The 24,408-nt window shown below is 38.4% G+C and overlaps 4 protein-coding genes across 8 annotated transcripts; 2 read left to right on the top strand and 2 right to left on the bottom strand.

Moving 5' to 3' along the window:
- Positions 1-1,544: 1,544 nt before the first annotated feature.
- LOC143216611 (aldo-keto reductase 1B-like) lies at positions 1,545-3,564 on the top strand. The gene is made up of 5 exons (XM_076439858.1): positions 1,545-1,688; positions 2,213-2,692; positions 2,877-3,083; positions 3,195-3,343; positions 3,416-3,564. Exons 1-5 carry the CDS (start codon positions 1,614-1,616, stop codon positions 3,456-3,458), a joined length of 954 nt encoding a protein of 317 aa, XP_076295973.1. The 5' UTR covers positions 1,545-1,613; the 3' UTR covers positions 3,459-3,564.
- A 118-nt stretch (positions 3,565-3,682) lies between these two features.
- LOC143216632 (uncharacterized) lies at positions 3,683-8,451 on the bottom strand. Its single transcript, XM_076439892.1, has 7 exons — positions 7,973-8,451; positions 6,076-6,114; positions 5,491-5,807; positions 4,892-5,353; positions 4,655-4,837; positions 4,066-4,375; positions 3,683-4,002 (listed from the first exon to the last, which is right to left on the bottom strand). Exons 1-7 carry the CDS (start codon positions 8,151-8,153, stop codon positions 3,683-3,685), a joined length of 1,812 nt encoding a protein of 603 aa, XP_076296007.1. The 5' UTR covers positions 8,154-8,451.
- On the top strand, positions 8,431-9,615 carry Mrpl43 (mitochondrial ribosomal protein L43). The gene is made up of 4 exons (XM_076439875.1): positions 8,431-8,670; positions 8,948-9,054; positions 9,123-9,328; positions 9,398-9,615. The coding sequence occupies exons 1-4, from the start codon at positions 8,534-8,536 to the stop codon at positions 9,527-9,529; spliced, it is 582 nt and encodes a 193-aa protein (XP_076295990.1). The 5' UTR covers positions 8,431-8,533; the 3' UTR covers positions 9,530-9,615.
- Positions 9,613-24,335, bottom strand: Gpat4 (Glycerol-3-phosphate acyltransferase 4). Of its 5 annotated transcripts, none has more exons than XM_076439826.1 (10): positions 23,845-24,335; positions 23,097-23,111; positions 14,997-15,305; positions 14,770-14,907; positions 13,933-14,067; positions 13,491-13,727; positions 12,124-12,239; positions 11,902-12,043; positions 11,623-11,831; positions 9,613-11,554 (listed from the first exon to the last, which is right to left on the bottom strand). In XM_076439826.1, the coding sequence occupies exons 1-10, from the start codon at positions 23,995-23,997 to the stop codon at positions 11,467-11,469; spliced, it is 1,542 nt and encodes a 513-aa protein (XP_076295941.1). In that variant the 5' UTR covers positions 23,998-24,335; the 3' UTR covers positions 9,613-11,466. The 5 variants fall into 5 exon arrangements, with proteins under 5 accessions (XP_076295941.1, XP_076295942.1, XP_076295943.1 ...); XM_076439827.1 differs by lacking the exon at positions 13,491-13,727 and adding an exon at positions 12,772-13,005 and having other exon boundaries at positions 23,845-24,101; XM_076439828.1 differs by lacking the exon at positions 23,097-23,111 and having other exon boundaries at positions 23,845-24,115.
- Positions 24,336-24,408: the final 73 nt, after the last annotated feature.

Here is a 24,408-nt window from a genome sequence, read left to right as displayed (position 1 = left end):
AAATTTCTCGGATGCCGATGTAACGTCGTTTAACGCCTATCCTTATCGGGCTGTTCAAACGGTATCATTGTCCTCGCTGTCGTTAATTATGGTACGTTAACTAGACTCACGCTTATCATGGACTCTTAACGAAGTTATTTATGCAAATGACAACTGAAGCAATTACACCTTCTCGCATTAAAACAAGAAAAACAAACGTCTCGTTTTAGACCGTCAGACCGTTTCTAACAATTATACATGTTCCATGTTACGGTTTACCGGAAGTTACATAATCGTTTATTTAATAGCAATATTTTACTCGTGAATCGAAGAAAAAAATGTCACAAACGCAACCCTCGGTAACGTTATCTATTAATCTTCTTTCTTAGAATTATTATTATTAAAAATAATTGCGCTTTCATCTACTTTCTTTTCTACTAACAGATTCCCCGTAGGCAAAGCGGCAATAAGTTGATATATTCGAAAAGATCGATGGAGGGGAACGATTGTTCGTTTAAAGAAACAAGATCACAATCAAGAGTCCAGAGTTTGATGAAACATTTATCTTCGGTAAGAACGCGACGAGTGTGCATGCTTATCGAAAAAATCCACTTGTCTCCTTAGAAGTTTCTAGATGGTGTTCTCCGTATATATATGTATAACTAACCAGATATAATGCAACGTTGTATCGACGTTGCACTTGAGAGATCTTGATTTTAAGGACGCACGGGGAATTTCCTGAATTGTTAACCAGGCTGAAATGGCTACCGTTGCCGACTCGTTTCATTCTCCCTGATGATTTCATTTATCGTCAACGATCAAAGGATGCGGGAGTCCCTCGCCTTGCTAACGGACTCTGTAACTTTCCATGGGGCTCGTTTCTTCCTACAGCGAATTTACTCAGGTCTACCAACACAAAGGAATCATTCTATTAGTATTAGAAACATAGAAGCAAGAGTGCGCGCGCGCACACACACACATCAATCTATATTCTCGCAGACGTGAAATAAATCCAGTGCCGTACGCTTCTCGGTCGCTCAGGGGGCCCGTTTCTTCGCGAATATTTTTCTCACGATAACTTTCATATATCAGTAACTAAAAAATATGAACATTATCCGATCATTTCCTTGGAGATGCCATTCCCGATAACGTAATCTTCGTTCAATCGAGAATAGATTACACAAATATTCAAGATATTGTTAGTTCAAGTTGGGATTAACAGAGTTCACCTTTGTATGCAAAGTTATTTCTTCTTCACAACATTTCGTGAATTCAAATTGAAATATTCGAGAAAGCGACGAACATGAAGTTAGCGACATTTCAGGCCTTTGATCGTTACCTTTTTCTGTAATATTGGTATTGATGTGTATTGGTGTTGTTACGGAAACAAAACATGTTTGTTCATCAACGAATTCTGAAAAAGATCACGTTTCATTTGATGATATATGTACGGGTATGCGATTCGTGGAGCAGGGGTGGAGGGGATATGGTTCTATGTATATGGCATATGGCACATTTATAAAAGGAGCTTCCTAAATGAATCTACCGGCACTGTTCTCCGAGATCTTTAGTAGTTGACGTATCGAGAATTGCAAAGTAACTGTGTAAAAATTTCCTGTGTTTCCAATAACAAAATGGCATTGAACGTACCGGTACTGAAATTCTCCAACGGCAACCCGGTGCCGGCTTTCGGTTTGGGCACGTGGAAAGTAAGTTGCTCGTTTTGCTAAACATTTTTCATCGCAAATAGAATTGAAAAGAACGCAGAGAACGTACAAGCAATTATAACGGTTGCGTCAATCAATGTACTTCGTTTATACATTTGTTTCATATTTCTATACCGGCTAAAAGATCATCTAATAAACGGTTTCTAATTTGTTCTCGAATTTGCTAGAAGACTCGCACGATCGTATTGAGAATATAAATATTTTCTCTAATCATTACCGAAACAAGGTCACCTCAGTGTCACAAATTCGCTATCATCACTTGTTTTGGTATTTTTATTTGTTTACACGCGATTTACTAATGTTTTAAACATTCATATTTATCAACTTTTTTTATCGTGCTCTTATATAATTGCGAAGGAGGTTCCTCCGATTATATCAAATCGATAAAAGCGAGAGATATAAATAAAAAATAATCAGCGCAGAAGTTGATATAAACGGTACCATATGTAAAAGAAATTATGTAACGTGTTCCAGAGCGAGATAAATAATCTTATTGAAATTTTTAGTCGAAACCCGGCGAAGTCACCCAAGCAGTCAAGGATGCCATTGACTTGGGATATCGTCATATCGACTGTGCCCATGTCTACGAAAACGAGAAGGAAGTCGGCGCTGCCCTTAAGGCTAAACTCGCAGAAGGTGTTGTGAAAAGAGAAGACCTTTTCATCACTAGCAAATTATGGAATACATTCCACAAAAAAGAGCTGGTCGAGCCAGCCATCAAAACCACTCTGGCTAATCTGGGTTTGGAATATTTGGACCTGTACTTGATTCACTGGCCGGTGGCTTACAAAGAAGGCGAAGGTCTTTTCCCAAAGAATGCTGACGACACTGTAGCTTTGAGCAACGTCGATTACATAGACACGTGGAAGGGCATGGAAGATTTGGTAGCTAAGAAACTCGCAAAGAACATCGGCATTAGCAACTTCAACTCTGAACAAGTAGAGAGACTGCTGAAGAACTGCAACATCAAACCAGTTACCAACCAGGTAAGCGTCATTTGTTGAACGTACAGAGGTATTTTTAAGAATTTCTTTCAGAAAACTATTTGTATAGAGATTTTGTAATTTCTTCCAAGTAAAAATAAGTTGAAAATCAGAATACCCCATCAAACTGGTTTTGCATAAGTATACTGTTTTCTGTGAGAGTAATATGATGCGTGTTTGTCTATAGATTGAATGCCATCCATACTTAACTCAGAAGAAGCTCTCCGAATTCTGCAAGAAGAAAGGCATTCTTATTACGGCCTATAGCCCTCTTGGATCTCCGGACAGGCCATGGGCTAAACCCGATGACCCCAAACTGATGGAGGACAAAAAGTTGGTTGAACTTGCGAAAAAATACAAGAAAACACCTGCCCAAGTTCTGATCAGATATCAGGTACAGAGTTAAAATGAATATAAAAGTAATAGAATAGTCCGAATAGAGAAATTATTCGATAGAAAATTAGTAATGAACTACGAACACTGATTTATGAAAAACCTTTTGCAGCTGGACCGTGGACACATTGTAATTCCAAAATCAGTTACCAAGTCGCGAATCGCACAGAACAGCGAGGTCTTCGATTTCAAGCTTACCGCCGAGGACATTGCATACATCGATAAATTCGATTGCAATGGCAGGATCTGCCCACTGTCTGGGTAAATATACTTTTATATATTATCATATATAATTTCATTTACATTTTTACCGTAAAAATATTTCTTTTGCAGCACGGAATCAAGCCCTCACTACCCCTTCAACATTCCTTTCTAAGAAAAAAATTTAGTTAAGATAAAAACTTGTGCAAGCTGGTATTGCGCAGAACGGTAAATATTTTCTACGTGAAGTTCGCATAAAATAAACATCATTTAGATATAAACGGGCGTGTATTTACTGTCGTATAGTACTGAACTTCTCGAGTAAAAAACTGAACCAGCAAGCTCTATAGCGATAAGCACAAACTTATGGTAATTTCTTTCCCAAAAATATTCCTCTCGTTAATTGCACTGACACGAAAAGGATTCGTCGCTGTCTTCGCAGCCGCAGGAACAACATTCACAAAAGTCATCGTCGCTGTTGCTCTCGTTTGGATCCCTATGCAGTTGAGCAGCTGTGGGCTGATACTCTTCCAACGGGTCCGATAATACATCGCTGCAATTGCACACTGCCTCTGATAACCCTTTGGCACACTTTCCCTTGCAGTTGCATCTACAGTTGTTTGGAAGTCGAAAACAGTTCTTGTACGAGATTGGACAAATTTCGCATGAACCGCCAAGATCGCACGTTGGCATGCAAAAGTTACACGGCGTTTTAAGACCTATATAATTAAACGAAAAACAATTAAACTTGATAATCGTATTCAAGGGTGGTTAGCTCGTACCATGATGCTCTGGTAGGTGACAGGATACGTCGAAACAGGGTTTCCGTGGCATCGCAGGACCTTTACACGACTTCATAAAGGGAATATTACAAGGTGTAACAAATTTTCCAGCACAGAGCCTTTCCTTTCCCTTCTTGCCTCTACTTTTTTTGACAACTGACGGTGGACAAGCTTCGCGGCCACAATTCTTGCAAGGACTCGCGTATCCTGGTTTTCCGCCCAGTTTATCACCGATCGCCCTTCCTTCCGGTCTTTCCTGGGGAGCATCTGGTTGCGTCGACGCTTCGACCGTGATTGGCTTATCGGGTTCCTACCGTGCAATTAAATATTATCTACACGAAATAATTAGTAGAGACGGTGAACTTGCAGAACAGCTACCTACGCACCGATTTAATTTCCGAGTGTATTCACGAAAAACCGTTCTTTCTTTAATCATTTTAATAAGTTAAAAATAATGTATTCGATATTCTGAAATTATGCGGATCTTTCATTCGATTTGAATTACATCTATCGGTAGATACTAGTAGATAGTTGTTCTACAGGTAGAAATTGTTAACGAGCCAACCGCGCATCGTCTTACATTATTTACCTCTGTGGCAACTGTAATTGTTGTATCATCGTTCGGAGGAGGTACGTTTTCCGCTGTCTTCTGATTGCTTGACCACCAATTAGGTATCCATGAAGTTTTTTTCTCCACTGTTCCTTGCGATTTATCTTGCTTGCCAACATCGTGCTCAGAAGTGGAGACTATCGCATCGCTTTGAGTCTGCGTCTGTGCAAACCTGAATAAATTTATTGTTCCACGTTATTCCGCAGCCAATCTTACCTTCTCGCTTTCGTTGAGAACTTCTCTATCCACATGCCCCAGCTTCTTTTTCGAACGCTGACCAGCTGGCACGTACTGCAGACATTTTTTAGGCTCGCAGCACAGCATTCTTCCACCGCAATCCATGTTTCGAAGACAACCAGTCATTTTTCGTTTATCACAGGCATTTTGATATTCTCTACACGTTAACAACCGGTCCATGTGTTCCTTGAACAGCGTCTCTTTCAATTCCATCTGCTTGATACACTGTTTCAAGCATAACTCATCTTTAGCTAGTCGACGTATCTTCGACAGACAAATCAAATCCTCCGAATGTATAGAGTGAAGGCTCGGAGTGCCGAAACTGTTCACTTCTCTCTCTAAACGGGTCAACTTTTCGTTCAACTCTTTGTTCAATAGTTCCAGAGACTCGAGCTCCATGTCTGTTTCCTCCAGCTTAACGTCTGCTTGAATAATCTTTTCCTTTGGTCAAAAGAAGAAAAAGATTTTGGCAAATGTTCCATGCGAAATGTTTCTAATAATAGAATTATGTCTGGTAAGGTTTGGACCGGGTGCGAAGATTTACCCGATTTAATCGCTGAATTTCAATCGTTCCGTACATGCAACTCGGCTGTCTCCCCGTTCAGTTCCATCACCGTTTTCTTCAAGTTCGCGAGAAGCTTTTCGGTCGGATCCGGATGAGTGGAGAATTTCTTCATGATCTCGCGGACTTTGCAAGTCGGTGCATCGTCGCATTTGTCTTTCGCCATCCACATGTTGTAAGCGATCAATGCCGGAATCGAGCGTTCCATCGTCGAGATCTTCTCGCGTAAATGCTTTTGTCTGCCTATCAGGTCGCACCGGCGTTCTTCCATCTTCGTGGTAATGTCCTCGAAGTACGGAATGCATTCTATCGGCTTCACATCCGATTTCGGGCCTGACAAATTAATTACATTTTATTTGGCTGGCGAGAAAGTAATTTCGGTATTTTAAGGTGAAGTAAAACCCAATTTTTTTAATCAATAAAATTTTCTTATTTATTCTTTTTGACACAAAAAGAAAATGGAAAATATCTTATTCATTAAAGTTTATTGTTTGGATAAAAACATTCGCCTCTATTTCACCTTAAAATACCGAAATCATAATTTCTTGCCAACCTAATATTTGCAACATTGTCGAATCATCGTTTCACGAATAATACGTACATTTACATCCAGACATCTTGCTCGAGGAATGTGGTTTCTCTAAAAATAATAATAACAATAACTTCAAACAGGCTGTTGTACTTAGTTTGTTGTAATTATGATTTTTCACGGATGTTTTTCAATGAAAATTTTGCAGAGCAGTGTGCTCTTGTCAGTTTCGAGTGGGAAATACCTGTCACTGTCAGAAATGTTCACCGAAGTGAAACTGGAGACGTCGACGCTGTTATTCACTGAAATTGACGGCGTAAAAAAGTAGAATAACTATCGGGAACATCGTTTCGCAGTTTCAGAAGGAAACCAACAGAAATCTGAATGTATTGACGCCGCATCGTACGAAACCAAATACAATATATTAATCCCATTAGGTAGCAAGACTTAAGAAAATCGGACTTGAAATCTGGAGCAGACAGAAGTGTACAACAATGTTGCCCATCGTTTTAGCCAAGAGTTAGTATTAAAAGCAATCCACGTACATCTCACCGCGATCCGTGTTATCTCGATGTCGATCAAGATTAATCGTTTTCATCGTGGGCTTGATCTTATTGATCAAATTGATGCTCTTAGAAAGACGGAGGATTTGACAAATCGTGACACGGACGACGACAAATGTTCCTTGACAACCGGAACCACCGTCTCCCTTCAAGACAGCACAGCAAGCACGACCACGAGCTTGGCTAGATCCAGCTATGAACATAATTTCGAGGACCGTGTATTGTACAGACAGGGCGGTGGACGTAGATATAATTACAAGAAAAGGAAACGATCCACCGAAAATGGAATATTTACCGCTCCTCCTGGCGTCAGCCCTCATCACGTGCAATCGTCGATCATTCGTCGCAATACAAGTCCATCATTTTATCCTAATAACAGACCTGGGCGACACTGGCTCAAAAAACACATGTTGCTGCTTCTCTCCTTTTCTTGCTCGGTAAGACAGTCCCCACCACGTCCACTCCGACAAAGGAGTAGCAGCAACATCTGTTTTTTGAGCCAGCGTCGCACAGTGGGACCTTTCGTCCAAATCGGAGACAAAATCAAAGAACTTTCGATAGAAATGAGGTAGAGCGATTAAATTTTTTTAAAATTAAAGCTGCACTTTGCAGAATATGGGAAAAATAGGGAGATTATGGTACGAACGTTTTTTAACCTTGAGAAAATTCGTTAAGCATGTAGAATTTCAAGAAATCGATTTTGCAATATCCTGAGGTCGTAGACAAATTTTGAGACCAGATTTGAAATCAGCGTGAAAAAATCTACGGGAAATGAAGTACAGCATGTTCAAAAAAAATTTTTTCCGCGCGTGGTATTGGAAAAACCACAATGTTCTTGAAATTGTGCAAGTTTAACGAATTTTCTCAACGTTAAAAAACGTTCTTACCATAATCTCCCTATTTTTCCCATATATTCTGCAAAGTTTCAACTTTAATTTAAAAAAAATTTCATCGCTCTACCTCACTTCTATCGAAAGTTCTTTGATTTTGTCTCCGATTTGGACGAAAGGTCCCACTGTGCGTCGTCCAGGCCCAGGTCTGTCCTAATACATACATATAACTTTATTTAGTTAGGCGATAATACAGCGTGGTCCACCTATAAATGTAGCTACCTAAATCTAAATGTATCTCCTTTATTTGCGATATCATAACAACTGTTTTTAATACAATGTAAAATGGTATCGCAAGGTGAATGCTTTGTATAAGTATTATTGTTTTTTCAAGGTCATCGATATCTCTTTTCTTGGATATTCTAGTTGACATTGAAACGCATTTAGACATATATTAATAACATGACCTTGAAGTATCCTCTGACTTCTAAAATTGATCGAGATATTTAGGTGGATCATCCTGTATAATAATTGGCTCATTGAGATTGATAGTAATAGAGATTTGATAATATTAACCGTTCTCGTGACGTGCAACAGATGGATCGCGATTGATCTTCATTTGGCCACAAAAACCACCGAAAAGCAGGCTTCTAAGGATCTTGATGCCCCTGATGCGCGGCATCCTAATCGGATGTTTACTCATGGACGCCGTACATTTCTGGCCAGGAGAATTTCTGCCAACATCTTTGCCATCCATAATGTCCGTTCCTTCGCCACCCGTTAAATGCAACGTAATCGAACCACGGTGGTTCGATAACAGTTAAATTTTCATCGATATAGATCTCCTAAAAAAAAAGAAAAACTGCGATCACGTATAAAGATTTTCTGATAGGAAATTATAATTGTAAGGTTGAAATTCGAAATAAATTTGATATGTAGGACAATCGAATGCGTTCCAAGACATTCATGAAATTGAGATGTAATAAAGTTTCATTTGAAAAACGTCGACTATAATGATTGCAATTGTATCGGGGAAAAAGACGGAAAATGCTTTATGAGACATGCGCTCGTGTAGTAAACAGTGAGCAGACGGTGTACGTTTAAACGAACTTTATTTACATTTAGTACCGGAGAAAAATGTCAAATCACAATATATTTCTGAAATATGGATTTGTACGACCACCTTTTGGCTTAGGCATTGGTCGCTATGTGTGTCAGCTTCAAAGAGTTACATTAAAATTCTGTAAAACCACGGGTTCCAGTGTTGGAATTAGGTAAGCAATACTTTGTATTTCTAACCTCTCCACCGTATACTGAATTTACGCACGCGTTGATATTACTATATATAGCGAAATTCTTGGTGATTGTCTCATTTATTTATTGTTTATTGTACTCGTTTCGTACGTTATATTCTTCGATTCATGTTACTCCGTTTTATGAATCGTAACCTGTAACAACCTGTACAATTGTATATACATTAAATGAAAAATAGCATATTTATAGAGTTCTTCTCTAAAGTAATTCATACATAATCATTTTGGTTTTACATAGGAAATTTTTGGAAAATGATTTAGTCAATTACGCAAGGGAGAATCCTGGTGTTGTAGTATACGTTAAACCGAGGAGACACAGAGTCCCAGTGATAAAAGCAGAATACTGTAGGTTCAACATTTCTTGTGAGTACTGAGAGAAGTACTTATGTATAAATACTAAATACTCGTTACAGTGAATGGAGAGACACAGTGGATGTGCGTTACCAATTACACTCGCGAAGACGTTTACCAATGGATGAATTTATTGAAAACACAATATCATGATGGAACTTCCATTAGACTACTGAAATTATGGCGCACAGATTTTCCTTCCATACAAGGACCTTGGACACCTTTTACATTTAAGGAGCCATCGATAAATGCAGCAGAGTTCCCTAATGTAAATAGCTGATTATATATCAAACTGTTTCTTTTTATTCGAATAAATGATGTATCTCTTAATTTTCAGAATGAGCTTGGCAAATACAAGATGTTGAGGCCTTCGGCAACGGAAGAATTGATTAGATTATTCAAAGAGCAACAAGAAATGGAGCAACTGCAGGAAGAAGAAGAGAAGACTAAGAAAGCACTGGCGAAATAATAATTTTTGATACTGTGTAATATATTAATTAATCGATTAACGTAAATAAATTCACAGAAGTAGATGGTTTCTTAATGAACAGATTATATCCTTTGTTATTGTTTATTTTTTGTTGCATGAATGTTACAAAAGAATCGAATAAATAAATAAATGAAATAGCGAAATGGAAACGTATATATACAAGTATCGAAACAGTATAATCTCTACCGAATATAGGATTAGTAGTTTCTCCAAAAACGAAATAATCGATTCTTCGTAAACTCTCTTATACTATCAATTGGTTTTTATAAATATGTACACACAAGTTGTAAAACATACGAAGTCAATATACATGCTAAAACATTAAATACCATGTATAATCAGGCAGAAAGATTATACAATAATTAATCGTAATTAATCATTAATTTGTGCATTATGTTTCTGTGATGTAAGTATATCAGTGACTAGCGCATTTTTATATGCAATATATCATTAGTATCTAGCAGAAGCAGAGTTACAGTTCAAAGAACCTGTACATGTGAATTTAGTTTAGCGTTTAATAGAATTATCATATTATGCTGACAGATACATGGTACCATTTTCGTTTCGCTACATTTCTGTTCGTCGTATCCTACGTATATTCATTGCTATACAAAAATATATAGTGACATTGCATGTAGCACCATTAGTTCATAAACAAACAACTTTACGAACTAATTTCCTCTAATTCTATTCTTTTAATTAACAATTTCACTTAGTTCAACATATGTTGTGTTTTTTGTCATGTATTTTCATTCGTGTAGTCGCCTATTGGTATAATATAAAATATTACAGTTTTCGGTAATGTTCGATTTAATTTCATACGAAATATAAAAACGTACTTGTCTGATAAAAATTATACGAAGCAAATATACATTAACTATCTATAATAATCTTACATCTGAATGTCACGTATATGTGAAACCCAGCTTTAATGATATTTTCTATTACCAAAGGATCAAATATTAACAGTCCTTTATGGGTTTAATGAATGAAGTTTGCGAGTTTTACTTGTAAAGATTTTCCAAGAATTTTTGCGATTTCATTGATCTCGATTTTGTTGCTGTGAACTATAAAAATAGAAAATATGTTTATAATCGGATTACAAACAACCTGTGACGCTACAGATTTTCCAAGGGATGGGTGCAACGGTATAGCCCCGACGTATTCTGATTTCGTTTCTTTTTGAGAAATGTGAATATAAATAGTTTATTTTTTTAACTACACTAAAGACAGTAATATATCTTTTCCTATCATTCTTACACAAAAACAAAAAAAAAAAAGAAATGCAACTTCTCCTACATAATATCAAATAGATTGAATACATGCATCAAATTAATGAGATAATGAGGTGATCTAAAAAATGTAAGAACATGAGATGGGATGATTTCGATGCTACACACACACTCGTACACGCAAAATATTTCACACCGTGGCATTCCGCAATACATGTTTCATTGCGTATAAATAATAACTTTACAATGCAGTGTTATAGAATCTCATTATTAAAAAGTTGACAAATATGGTACCTGCAAAATGGCAGCCATTATAACCGAACCGCAACGTTAATAAAATGTTATACACCATTTGTAAACGGGATTTATGAATCTTATTCGGACCATGTAATTAAAAAATGAATCTAATTCATTAAAATATGATAATGCCAAAAATCTCAACCGACAAATTAGAACAGGTCTACGGAAATTTATCCGCCAGTAAAACATAATTCTATAAAATGCATTGTACCATATTTGTAGTAGGAAATAAATTGAATCATGTATACTCTATACTAACAATCTTTTCCCTGGCAAACAGTTGTCCACAAAAAATACAAACAGCACATAGGATGAAATGGTCTCGTTTAAACAAAATATCACACATTATATCGATGGTGAAGGTAGGACTAGAGATGACTCGACTCATTCAACTTTAATTCGTTTACTAATCTCCTCTTGTTGCTTTTCCCTCCATTCTTTCTTAGGTTTCATTCTCTTCAGTTGTCCATCCCTATAGAATAATGTTGTTCGATCATTGTCATTTAACATTTCTCCAACGTTTTCTGCATCGTAACATACCATTGTAAGTCAACCAATCCTCCTTGCCTTGCTATCACAGACTTTACTCTATTCGCGAAGTCAATAGCACTTTCGCCTTCATTTCTGTACATCGGCGGAAGATACCAGACGTCGCAGACTATGGCCCAACTGGACATGGTCATATACAAATACTGTATCATTGAATATCTACTACTGTTCCAAAAAGCATCGCCAAATCTTGGATCATACTGAAAAGTAAAATCAGTTATTGCATCGCCTCATGATTAATTGAGCTGTCTTGCATTGTCCGAGCTATACCTTTATCGCAACAGGATAAATTACACCGCCAACTTCGAAACTGCCTTTCTTAAACTGCATGACTGACGTGTTATTAATACATGTTCCTTCTGGGAAGATAAGAATTGGTGGATTTGTAGGATCAGATACGTGCTTTTTCAACCTGTGGATCGGACAAATTCAAAGTCAGTATTAACCAAAGTAAAATGTTAATTCGGGTTCAAATAATTTCCTGCGAGTTACCTTTTCGCTACGGCTTCCCTATCCTTGACTTCTGATCTTTCGAACCATATATGGGGGGAGGCACGAGCCAGTGCCCTTTGCAGAATCCCCAAGAACCCACCGTGCCTTTGACCTATCTGAATTAACATTCACCGATTAAGTACCTCGAATCGCTAAATTTCAAGGAGTGTAAATGTTAGTGATTTACGATTGTACCGAGCTGTGGGAAAAGTTTCAAATTCTCTTCAAAATATCCACAAAATGGTGCATGTTTGACTGGATTTGAAACATTTCCGAGAACTCGACACATTTCCAAAACGTTTACACCCAGAGATGATGAGACGCAAACAGTTTTCCAATTGGACACAAACAAAAAATCAAACAAAAATACCAAATTAATTTGAGTATGGTTAGTGCCTTTTTGTTCTCTTGAAAATCGAATGGCATAAATGATATTAATAGACTGCGGATCTTTATGCAAAATAAAAATTGTCTGCTTCGATTGCAAGAAATAGAAGCTAAATTGATTGTTGTTTCTTTCTTTAATGATTTTAATGGATCATATATTGACATCTTCAATTTTGAAAATTTCAATTCTATTTTCCTATAAATGCACAAAGATCCGCTGTCTATATAGATATTATGCATACGCATGCGCAGGCAACATACCAATGAGTAACAGTTATCGCACATGAGTACCAAAACATCTATGGGAGACGTGTGATTAGCCACACATATGCCCCGTACAGGTCGATTCTCTGGGTTGTGGTAAGTAATAACTGACGATAGAGCGCTCGACAAGACACCGAAACACATTATGGAAACTTTGTAATTCAGCCATCTTTTGAAGATACCCTCTGGAACGTAGCCCACAACTGCTGTACATACTGTCAGCCACATCACCTGTAAACCATAAGCTTTGCACCTGAGAAACGACGACTCCCTCTGTATTCGTCGCTGAGTAGTTTTACCTGCAAAGCAAAGTTACAGGATACTGTTACCTGTAACATTTACTAATGCATTTCAACTTTGTTGGTAGGCAGAACTTTATTGTGTTGCGAGGATGGGGAAGAGAGATTAATATCACCCGAGAATACAAGATCGTGTTGATTAATTCAATTTTTCCCCTTCGTTTCTTTTAGTGTTTCGTACGAGGTCCTGTTGGTTAATAAAATTTTTCCTCCACTGTTTTGGTATGTTAAAACAATCCCAATGTTAACGCAGCAACTCATTTATAATTATATATATATATATATATTCCCCAAGACAATGGACACACATGAGGCAGTACTAATGAGTTAATTCCCAACAAAAAACGATGCCGAATGGTATGACAAATTTTGAAAACAAAAATAACATGATAATATCATGAAAATGGTATATATTACCAAAGCGAATGCCGTCTGTGTGGACAAGATGCACACATCGATCGTGGAAGTGTGATTCGACACGCACACTCCTCCAGTTTTCGGTTTGTACTCCGGATTGTGGATTGTAATTGTAGCCGACAAAGATTGTGATATTAGCCTGAACGCGATCAGACTACCCGTGCTGTATGCCCATTTCTTAATAAAACCGTTTGGCAGGTAGCCGATACAAAACGTCGTAATTACAAGGAACTGTACCTAGGGAGCTTTGTTATTAGTTCACTTACAAATTCGTAACTATCTTTCTGTTTGCATCTAGAACTCACAAATTGAAATACATCCTCGCATATAAACTAAAATATAATCATCGACGCGACGTTTTATCCACATATCCTATCAACTTTTCTTCAACTTCTATAGATCTGACGAGTTATACGCGAAGAGAGAACTCGAGTGAACTTACCCCTATGAAGCAAATAAATATCCTCAAAGGTAGGAGGAAGCAATATCGCATAAAAAACCCAAACATCCATATCACAGTTAACTTCCACGAGATAAATTCATAGTGTCGATTCGTACGAGTTAGCAGGTTCCAGTTCTGAAACAATTGACGATTCGTTATTCAAGGAAAGCTGAGTACATCGTTGCCATTGGTTTATTATAATAAAGGTTGTTGCATATGAAATGTCCGATTTCTAGCAGTGACATTAAACAAACGCAATTTTGCACTCAATGTATTCTATTTAGAAATTTTAAGTTTCTTGATTGTACTACGGTGAAAGTAAGATATATTATCTTGATTTTATAGTTCTTTTTACCATCAACAACTAGTACGTTAATTAATCACCACATTTTCACCAAAAAATCAGATAATGCTATCGTCAATAAGTTATTGTTCCAGACATATAAAAGGAACACGCGACAGTCGCGTTGGTTGACGTTGAAATAAACTTCATTTAAAAGTAAGATTATGCAATAATTGTAATATTTAATTTAATAATTATACAATAATAACAAGAATTCAACTGTGCGCGATTCTTATTATTTATTAAATCATTCCTTATGAAAGCATCTTTATAATTTCGCTTTGTACCTCAAAGTTTTATACAATAAACTTATAGACTGTAATAGCATTTCTTGATCGAAACGTTTTGTAAGAGTTGCATTCTAAAATCGGACATTTCATATGCAGCAACCTAATACATAGATTGTAGAAACTCTTATTATACGAAATGATTGCAATTGGCTTAAATCCTATGGACAGCGGAGAACATCGATAGTGACATTAATGAAAAATTACCTTAAGCTCCTCTGCTTCAAAACGAGACGTCACTTCATCTTCGATAATAGCCTCAACGCCGGCTTTGATGTAGTCTAAACAAATTGCGAGTTCAAATTCCCTCTTCAGCGCTTCAAAGGAGTCTCTGCGGATGAGGCCCTGGAAGATGATTAATTGCAACGTCGATTGTATGAATATGTAATCCGGAACTTCTCGCTAGGAATGATTACAGGGGAACAGAGGCTCACCTCGTTTTTATCGGTGGCAGCAGCAGCGGCGGCGGCGGCGGCGGCGGTGACGGTGGTTTCCGATTCAGCCGCTTTTGATTCCTCCAGGTGATTCCTGTGATTCTGCATCTCCGGTTCGGGCACCAGGATCAGATCCTTTGATCTAGCTATCACGCTGAGGACACCGTTTTGCCCTTTGTGGCTCGGGCTCATTGAATTATGCGCGTTCTGTTTCTCGATGAGCGGCTGGTGCTCCTCATCCGCGTCGTCCACGTCCCGATGCCATGTGCCGTTCCTCTTCTTAACATTTTCGATGTTTTGCCTGCCGTACTATAGCAAAAACGAACGCGTAGCTTAGGCCTCCACGACTCGGAAGAATTTCTGTTGCTACTTTCGCAACGGTACTCGAACTTGAAACATAGCAAACGGCGAACAATGGGGCCATTCGATTTCAAATTCACGATCGACACGCTCGGACCGGAAACGAAGCGGGTCACGATCAAACACCGACATGCTAATCGAGAAAATTATTGTCATCATTAGACAGCGGATCTTTATGGAAAGTAGAGATTTTTTACCTGGATTGCAACAAACTGAAGCGACGTACAGATTTATATTCTTCGTTAATATGTTGAAAATAATGCAACAGTAGTTTTAAATTCTTCGAATGTTTTTACTGTTTTAAATTGTACCTACTCATTTTTGTCATAAATGCATCGAATCCGCTGTCTAGTCATCATGGTGTCATCACCAGATGATTAAACCCTTGCACGATTCATTTTACGGTTACAGTGATTGCAACTTCTTTGTCGTTCATCGTTTCTTAGAAGAAGAAGAAGAAAGTTCATATTGATTGCATGTCTATGTATTCTTTGATATCACCACCGGAAATTTTCCGCGACGAAATTGTTGCAGCTCGCGAGAAAAGTTCATGCAAATGTTAAGAGACGTAATTATTCCGGCTGAACTGTTTGGGTGCTTATAAGATGATTATTCCTATTGATTTTCTATTTTCGTCGCGCGAAGTGCATACCGAAGAAACGGAGAAAGATGCTCGAAGTTTCTGAACAGTCTCCCAGTTCTTTCTGGACTAAACAAATTTGAGTGGCCCGTGTTTAGCTTTATTTTTCAACGTCACTGATTTTTCGTGAGTATCGCGAGAGGTTTTTCCTGTCAAACGAACTCTTCAATCACGAATTAATGATCTCAGGTTACAAACCGATTAAAAATGCATAAAGAATGAGGTGTTTATTGTTCTCGCGGTTCGCTATCAACGAGCGATGTATCAAGATGGCAGCTCCGCATAAAATGTATCGTTTTGTAAAAATGGCGAGGATTTTCGAAGAACGTCTTGAAGAGACTCGAATCGGAAGATGAGCGAACTTGATTGATATGTTTGCCGTTTTCAATGATGTGAATATTCGTATTATTACCTAACCATGATAGAGAAATCGAATATAAATAAAAACTGTTGTATAACATGCCATTACGATCACAGTAGCCCCTCATCATGGAGATAATAGTACAATCGGCAGAAAAATTATAATATGTGGAACGAGCCGGTTTTCTTTCAATACATAGTATGAAACCTTTGGAAGGAAGTCATTTGTCAAATATTTCTTTGTCATTCATAAAGCAATGTATAAATATGGAACACGTCTAGACATCCGACATGCTAATGCACCAAGTCATAGAGCAGACCGGACAGTTTACGACTTAGCGATCATGTAAAATGTGCATGTGTATAAAGCGCCAAGGCTCTAATGAATTTTAATCGAATCTCTATCTAATCTTGATCGCGATAGCATCGTGAAATGAAGAAACCGGTCTTACCGCGTTGCTATAATTAACACGATCAGTAATTATCGCATTAGTTGTATTTTTCAAAATCGCAATTATTGTTTCAGATATTGACAATTGTCAGAAAAGAGATACGGAAACTTCAACCTGCATGTTCGACATTTTTACATCATGTTTGGTCAGGAAGACGAATTTCTTAGCCGAGGATTGTGTCATCCATTTATTAGCAGTGTGACGAAGTATTATACATGTAGAAATATTGCAATACGATCGATACGTTGTACAAGAAACTCGACAGATAACGAATTTCTGTCTGTGTTTTTAATTCTGAAGATAAACGATCCGGAGAGGCGTTAAAGTGACATAAGAAACCGTTTCGAATATGAACTTGAAAAAGCTGTTATCATAAAACAGATGGAAATTCACTGATTTCTTGTTTATAGCTGCCGTAAAATATTTCATATCTTTAAAAACAGTGGACTGGTTGGTGAAAGTGGAGTACATATAAGTTGAAGAAAGTAAGGTAAGAGCGGGGAGAATGGGAAAGATGAGCGTAGTTGAAGTATTGGAAATTTGTAGACAAAGTCCATTCCTTGGCGTTGGGGCTGAGTTGAACAATAAATCGTCGTTTTGCAGCAACATGATTAGGCGTTTTCTGAGAACCAAGTCTGGCGCTGTCAGATTGTTGACAAAGCAAAATGAAAAAATCCTTCCGTGTGTACACCGAAGAACATACAACAGATTTCCTATATATACACTCGAGTATTTTTTTTGAAAAAAAATGCCTAAAAACGGCTTCGCCTTTTGGAGTCGAGAGTGATCGAAGCCCCTCGAGCGAGGCGTTACCGCACTAACGAAGGTCGTCGAGAGGCCTTGCCTCTCTCGATAGATTAAAGATAGCCGAACTCGAGAAGAGTAGCGAACCGTTTCGGTACAGTATCGAGAGCTGCGGATTCTGATAAGAGCCGCCTTCCTCGACACGTGTCTCCTCCGGATCGACGAATTAACTTCTGCTCGCCTCGCAACGTTCGATAACAGGCGGCGAAAGTACTATCGATAAGGGGCCAAAGAACTTCACGAACAGAGAATGATGAACAGAGGACGTGTGTGATGTCCACGAACTTTGCACGCGGCCTTTTTCAGCGTTTCCAGGCATTTCGTTGTGCGATGCCGTCAACCTTTGCACCATTATGCCTGCCAGCGAGATACGAGCTTTATGAACGCGACTTGTGTAATTTCGACAGTGAGTCCCGAACGATCACGACCGAAATGTGTGATCGGAAAATAAAGTCCGACTAGGTAGTTGCTCAACGCCATGCCGGCCGACAGTGTACTGGAACCGTTTTTGCCGCCGACTATTATCCACCGGCAAAAAGTGTTCAAAAGAAACCGATCGTTCGTACTAATAACCGTTCGCGCGCTGCGCGTACAAATATAAATAAGTAGTAAATTTCAATACTAGTCTGTTCACCGGGCGATCTCCTGGTCACCGTCTTTCAAGCAAACTTGCGTTTAACAATTACGCGAAGTGGTTTGTTCGGTAATACGCGTGCGAAAAGGTAGGCTACTGGGAGATACATTATATTAGCTTTTTCATGAACAAGCTTGAAAGAAAGAAACGCTTGTTGAAATGGAGGGGCTGGCATACGACTACAGTTTTTGTTAAATTAATCATTGAACATTAGAGTTTGTAAGCAGACATGACACGACAGAACAATGGAAAATATACAGATATACATATGTACCAGTCTGTTCGCAAAGCGCGAAATGACGTCACCGAGTAAAGGAAGAATGTAGTACAAAAATGAAAAATGCAAGCGTGAGAATTGAAAAGCATTGATATGCTAAAGTGAATTGATGTTAGAATGATAACGCGTCTACGTATAAATGCCGGTTTTCATGCTTAATATGCGAGCGAATAATTTCCGCATAGATCATTTCCAAGATCGCGCAGTAAATAATTGTTTCGAAATTTTTCGAAGAGATAACCGGAAGATTTGTACGGATTTACTTTTCGAGATATCAAAAACTTCAGGTCGGCCGAGAGCTTCCAGATAAGTGATTCTCGGAAACCTGAGAGTCCGGGGATCAATATTTCTTTGCGCATGAATTAAAATGGATTTTCAGGTCGCTTTGCTGGATGCAATTCAAGATCTTAATGGTCGTGCGACCGCTCGACGCTGCTGTGTCGATTCGAAATCCTTTCTCGGCGGGTTATTACGGACAAAATGACAAACGAACGCCACGTAGACTCTCGGATGCGCATTTATTCACTATGGCCTTGTTTACCATATGTGTGCATACAACAATGCAACCCGGTGACGCAACCAACTGAAAATTGTTGGGGAAATGCGAGCACGTACGAAAGCGAATCGCGTGTTCTGTCTCGTCAATTCGAAACTTCGCGCAGTTGTTTCTCCGGAATCGACGGTCTGCGATTCCAAGAGAACGCAATACACTAAGAGTTTCCACAAAGACCAGAGTTATATTCCGAACGAAGTTTGAAATCGGATCCGGCTGAAAGAAGCTTCTAGCTCCAAGTTCACTTCCAGAAGTTCTTTCTTGTACGGCGAATAGAAATTTATGAACGAGCCACTTCGTATTCTACCTGCATTATCATTAGACAGCGGAATAGATGGAGTTATGACGAAAATGAGTAGGCGCGATTAAAACAGTAAAAATATTAGAAGAATGTAAATATACTGTTATATTATTTTCAACCTGTTAAACATGTTAAGAAAGACAATAATTTTCTATTTCACTCCAATTTGTAGCAGTTCCGGTTTTTTATTTTGCATAAAGACCCGCTGTACAATTATCATAAATCACGGGCGCTCTTCCTAATGTTTCCTGATCGATAATGAAGCGCTTACGTAGTTAAAAGACCGACATTCATTTATCCAAAGAAATTCTATATATATTATGTCACACTGTAAGCGCCTAGTTAAATCTTTCCATCTTTTCATTTACTTATATGTTGTGTAACGCGATTCGCTGTTGATCACCGGTGATCGCCGCGGTGTAACTAGATCGGTGCCTCACCCCAGTGACCACAGTAATTTAAAAAAGCGTCCGTTGCAGGCAATCATTGATATATCAAATCATATAAATCAAAGAACTTTCGACAGAAATGAGGTAGAGCGATGAAATTTTTCTTAAATTAAAGCTGAAACTTTGCAGAATACGGGAAAAATAGGGAGATTATGGTACGAACGTTTTTTAACCTTGAGAAAATTCGTTAAGCATGTAGAATTTCAAGAAATCGATTTTGCCATATCCTGAGGTCGTAGACAAATTTTGAGACCAGATTTGAAATTAGCGTGAGAAAACCTACGGGAAATGAAGTATAGCATGTTCAAAAAAAAATTTTTCCGCGCGTGGTATTGGAAAAACCACAATTTTCTTGAAATTGTGCAAGTTTAACGAATTTTCTCAACGTTAAAAAACGTTCTTACCATAATTTCCCTATTTTTCCAATATTCTGCAAAGTTTCAGCTTTAATTAAAAAAAAATTTCATCGCTCCACCTCATTTCTATCGAAAGTTCTTTGATTTTGAATCGAGTTTCGACCAAATTGTCCACTGTGCACCGCGCCGGTCACCGGTGACCGTCAACACATATATCGTTGCTATGCGAATGTGTACTATGAACTAGACTGCGGATGTTTGTGCAATTTTCAATTTTTGCAGAGAAATTTTAAGAAAGTGTAACCATGTAAAATGTTATTTTCACTGGTAGTAGTCTTTGTATAGAGCCGAAATAAATAAAAATCGCACTAAATTTTGTGGAATTTTATTTTCTAGCATTTTTTGACAATTTTTTGAAGCCATAAATGCATAAAGAAATTGGTGGAGTGAAATATAAAACACAGTAAAAGATTCGAAAAATTTAAGAATACCGAAGTCAGGCAGTTCCAACCTATTCCCCTCCGACAACTGTAAGGTCCCCCACCATCGAACCTCTTTACAATGTATGCGTGTGCATCGCGTCGTGCGGTTCTCGTGGTGGGAGCTTCCCACTATGTACATACATACTATGTATTATAACGATGAAGTCTAAGAGTGGGGGAAGAACCTAAGCGGGGAAGGGCGTCGAATAGCTCTGGAGCTACTCGTTGGAACTGCCTGCCGTAAGTTATTAAGGGGCGAAATCAATTGTTTATTTTATTCCCGTTTCCCACAATAAATGCAGAACATTTTTATTTTGCATAAAGATCCAAAGTCTAGTATGTAGTAACAAACCCCGGAGTGACGTAGAAATTTATTTTCTCTTTAAACATGTTCAACAGGTTCAAAATGATATAAGGATACTTTGGAATTCGTCTAATGTTTTCAATCTTTCTAACTACACTTACTCATTTCTGTCACAAATGCATAAAATTCGCTGTCTAGTAATAGAGTAATAGACTCGCAACTCGATCACGCTTTGTCACTGCACGAGTAATGTAATCCACGCGTTATCGTATTCGGTGAATGACCTTCTTTACGCTAGTAGGATTAGTTGATCAACAGAGACGGAAAATTACAATGTGTGCTCTATTGGACGCAGAAGACTCGACTTGTCTCGGCTGCAATGTTATCGCGACAGGTATGAAAACGTGCTAAAGTGAAAAGCAAGCATCGAACGGCGGATGACTTTCCTTTCCGTTTCAGTATTGCACGCTCGATGTTTTTATCATTTCCCAGTTTCTTCTTTTTGTTTGAACATTCATGTTATTATAAGAAATTTTTTCTGTTATCGTACTGTAAATCGATGGTAATTTTGTGGAAGCTCGAGTCACCGATTAATCGGAATCGTTACTTTGAAATCCGAATGCGGAGCGTTTCCGGTGGCGGACTTTAAACCGTGATTATCGATCTTCATAAATGTTGCGGGATCGAGTGTTGCTCCATAAAACAATTAAGCTGATAATCGTCGATTGGTACGATTAAAAAATTGTCTCGGAGCCTCGTGCATGTATTGTCTTCCAATCCCGTCAGGAGTCGGGAGTCATCTATGACTAAACGAGATCGTGATTAATCGAAAGTGCCTACCCCGGAACTCTAACCTCAATTGCAGAGCGCGGTTCGAACTTGGAACAATGACATCGTTATTTTGCATAAATTATATTGTATTACGGTACAGGCGGCGTCCTTCTTCAGCCAAAGATAAAATAAATTAACGAAAGCGGCTTCAAACAGCATATCAACGTAAACGTGGTTTTGAAATTGCGACTGCCATTTTTGTTGCGAAAACGCGCGCATCCTGTTTTCCCATTCTTTCATATAGAGTATCATTAGTATTCTTAATAGCGAGTCAAGGCATTTCGTGAATGCCAAGTTGTTCGCGATTGAAACTTCGATCTGTCGAATATCGCGAAATCATTCCTGCGAAAGTTCGACGACTGGAAATACGGTGATTAATAGACTGCGGATCTTTAAGCATTTATGAGGAAATTGGTTCGACGAAATATAAAACAGTGAAAGATTTAACAAATTCAAGAACGTTGTAATGGTGCTTTCAATGTAACAAAGTCGTTAACACTAAATGTTCTAAATTATTTAGCCTTTGTGCAGCTCCTATTGTTATACTATGTGCTTCACTAAAGATATCTACACAGTCATTTCTTGTGAAATTATTTTTATTATACCAATAATCGCAGTGATGGTAGGGAAATCAATTTTATGTTAATCTGCTTCCCACGATCAATGCAAAAAACATTCATATTTTGCATAAAGATCCCCAAGATTAGTTTTTAACCTTGTTAAATCAAGTCGCACAACTAGCTGCATTCGGTGGGGGCTAGAAAAGTCGACCTTTGACACCGAATTTTCTATCGTGAGTAATGCTGAATAATTGGAGGCTTGCGTCTCATTGTTGAAGGTTCGAGATCAATACACTACGCTATATTATTGCGACGTGGCCTACGGCAAACGCCGTCGTGCGACCGTCAAAGTGCCCTTAAATTAATTCCAATCTAATATTTCCGTGTGCACTGGTTAGAAGCGTTGACACAACGTTGCCACAACACAAGGCGACAAATGTATACATAGATATCGGACATATGCCAGTCGCTGTAACCACGTGTCACACACGTGGACTGTTGCTCATTCCACAAGTTAATTGCAATTTACCTGAATCTCGAATTTTCACCTTTCTCTGTCGATACTCACTCGGACACTTTTTAATCACTTGAACACCGTACGAATCAAGTGAATTCGACTCTAGCCAAACGAACTCACACACGTAAGAAAAATCGATGGCGATAGCGAACAACAAAGTAAGGGGTTTGTTTATGTTCCTGATATCGGAGACGTTGCAGTTAATCGCTAAAAAGAGTACCTGACATTCTTCTTCCTTCAAAAAAACAGAGAAACGTTTGTATCAGGGATGTAGCCTCGTGAAGTTGATGCGATTTTTGAATTCATTGTCAACGCGCCCACAGCACGAATTTTACCAAGTTCATGTTTGTTTTGTAGATCGAGCGAAGCACGACACGACGAAAGAAACACAGAAAACAAGTCCACCGACATTTCCGAACGCGAATTGAATAACGACTACTTGTTGATCGTTAATTAGATATTGTGTAAGTACAGTGAAGCTTGTCTGGATGCGATCGTGTGCAGTTCGTTGATCGACATATCGCAACGCGGCCGATAGAATATTATTAAACGTGCGTAAACAAAATCATCGGAATCGTTCTAGATACTGAACTGTTCGAGGAAAAGATTTGAAATGTGGCGGAAAGGTTGACGCACGAACGAAAAACGTTCTGGTTCGCGCTGTATCGAACCGCGTGAACGACGTTCGAAATGCTTGTCGGAAATCGACAGGAAAACGCGACGCTTATTGCAAAAATACTAATTTTATATTAAACACGTGTTCCCGACGAACAGCTTGATCGGGAGATGTATTATTAAAAAGTATCCTCTCATTCGACGATGACACATCTCCCACTTTTCGCAGCTACGTTACGGACTACATACCAACCGGCTGAGTGTCATCGATTCAATTGACGATTTTCAAAATCCGTTTTCGTATAACAATTAAAGAGCCCCGTGATTGTCGGTTCCCAGCGATTGTCTCTTACCTCGAAAAGCGCCAACAGCAGTTTTATATATAGCCTTCGTACACCGAGAGACTTTCCGATAGAAGCCAGAAATATAATGGCAAGTAAAAACATGATAAAAGGTGTTAGAAGTAAGGAAAACGCGACAGACATCACCATCCACAATGACGCCATTTTGCTCACTGCCGAGGCCGAGAACTAGCCGAGAAAGTTAAACGATCCCTCGCTTCGAGCCCGGGACTATCAGCGTTACAGAGAACTGCGAGAAATTGCAGTGACGGTGGCGACATCATCTTCGCAAAACTTATCGCGCGGGCGCAACTCGCGCCGATCGATTTCCCGCCAATTTTTCAAAGGCTTCTAATTCTTGAACGTAAACACAATTTCACCGTTATTTTCATTGAAAGTTTAAATTACATTTCGTTTGTCTCGTTCGCATCGGTAAATTTAATTTCTTTCAAATTGTATTCTATAAAATTGTTCGATTTCTAAGATTTAGAATTTAAATCAAATGTCTTTCAAATTGACAAACGAATTGCAAATGAGACAAACGCGATTTAAATGATTCTATGAAGCAATTATAAA

This window comes from Lasioglossum baleicum, chromosome 15 (genome assembly GCF_051020765.1).
Source record: "Lasioglossum baleicum chromosome 15, iyLasBale1, whole genome shotgun sequence".
Lineage (NCBI taxonomy): Eukaryota > Metazoa > Arthropoda > Insecta > Hymenoptera > Halictidae > Lasioglossum > Lasioglossum baleicum.
This window is presented reverse-complemented; position numbering and strand designations above follow the sequence as displayed.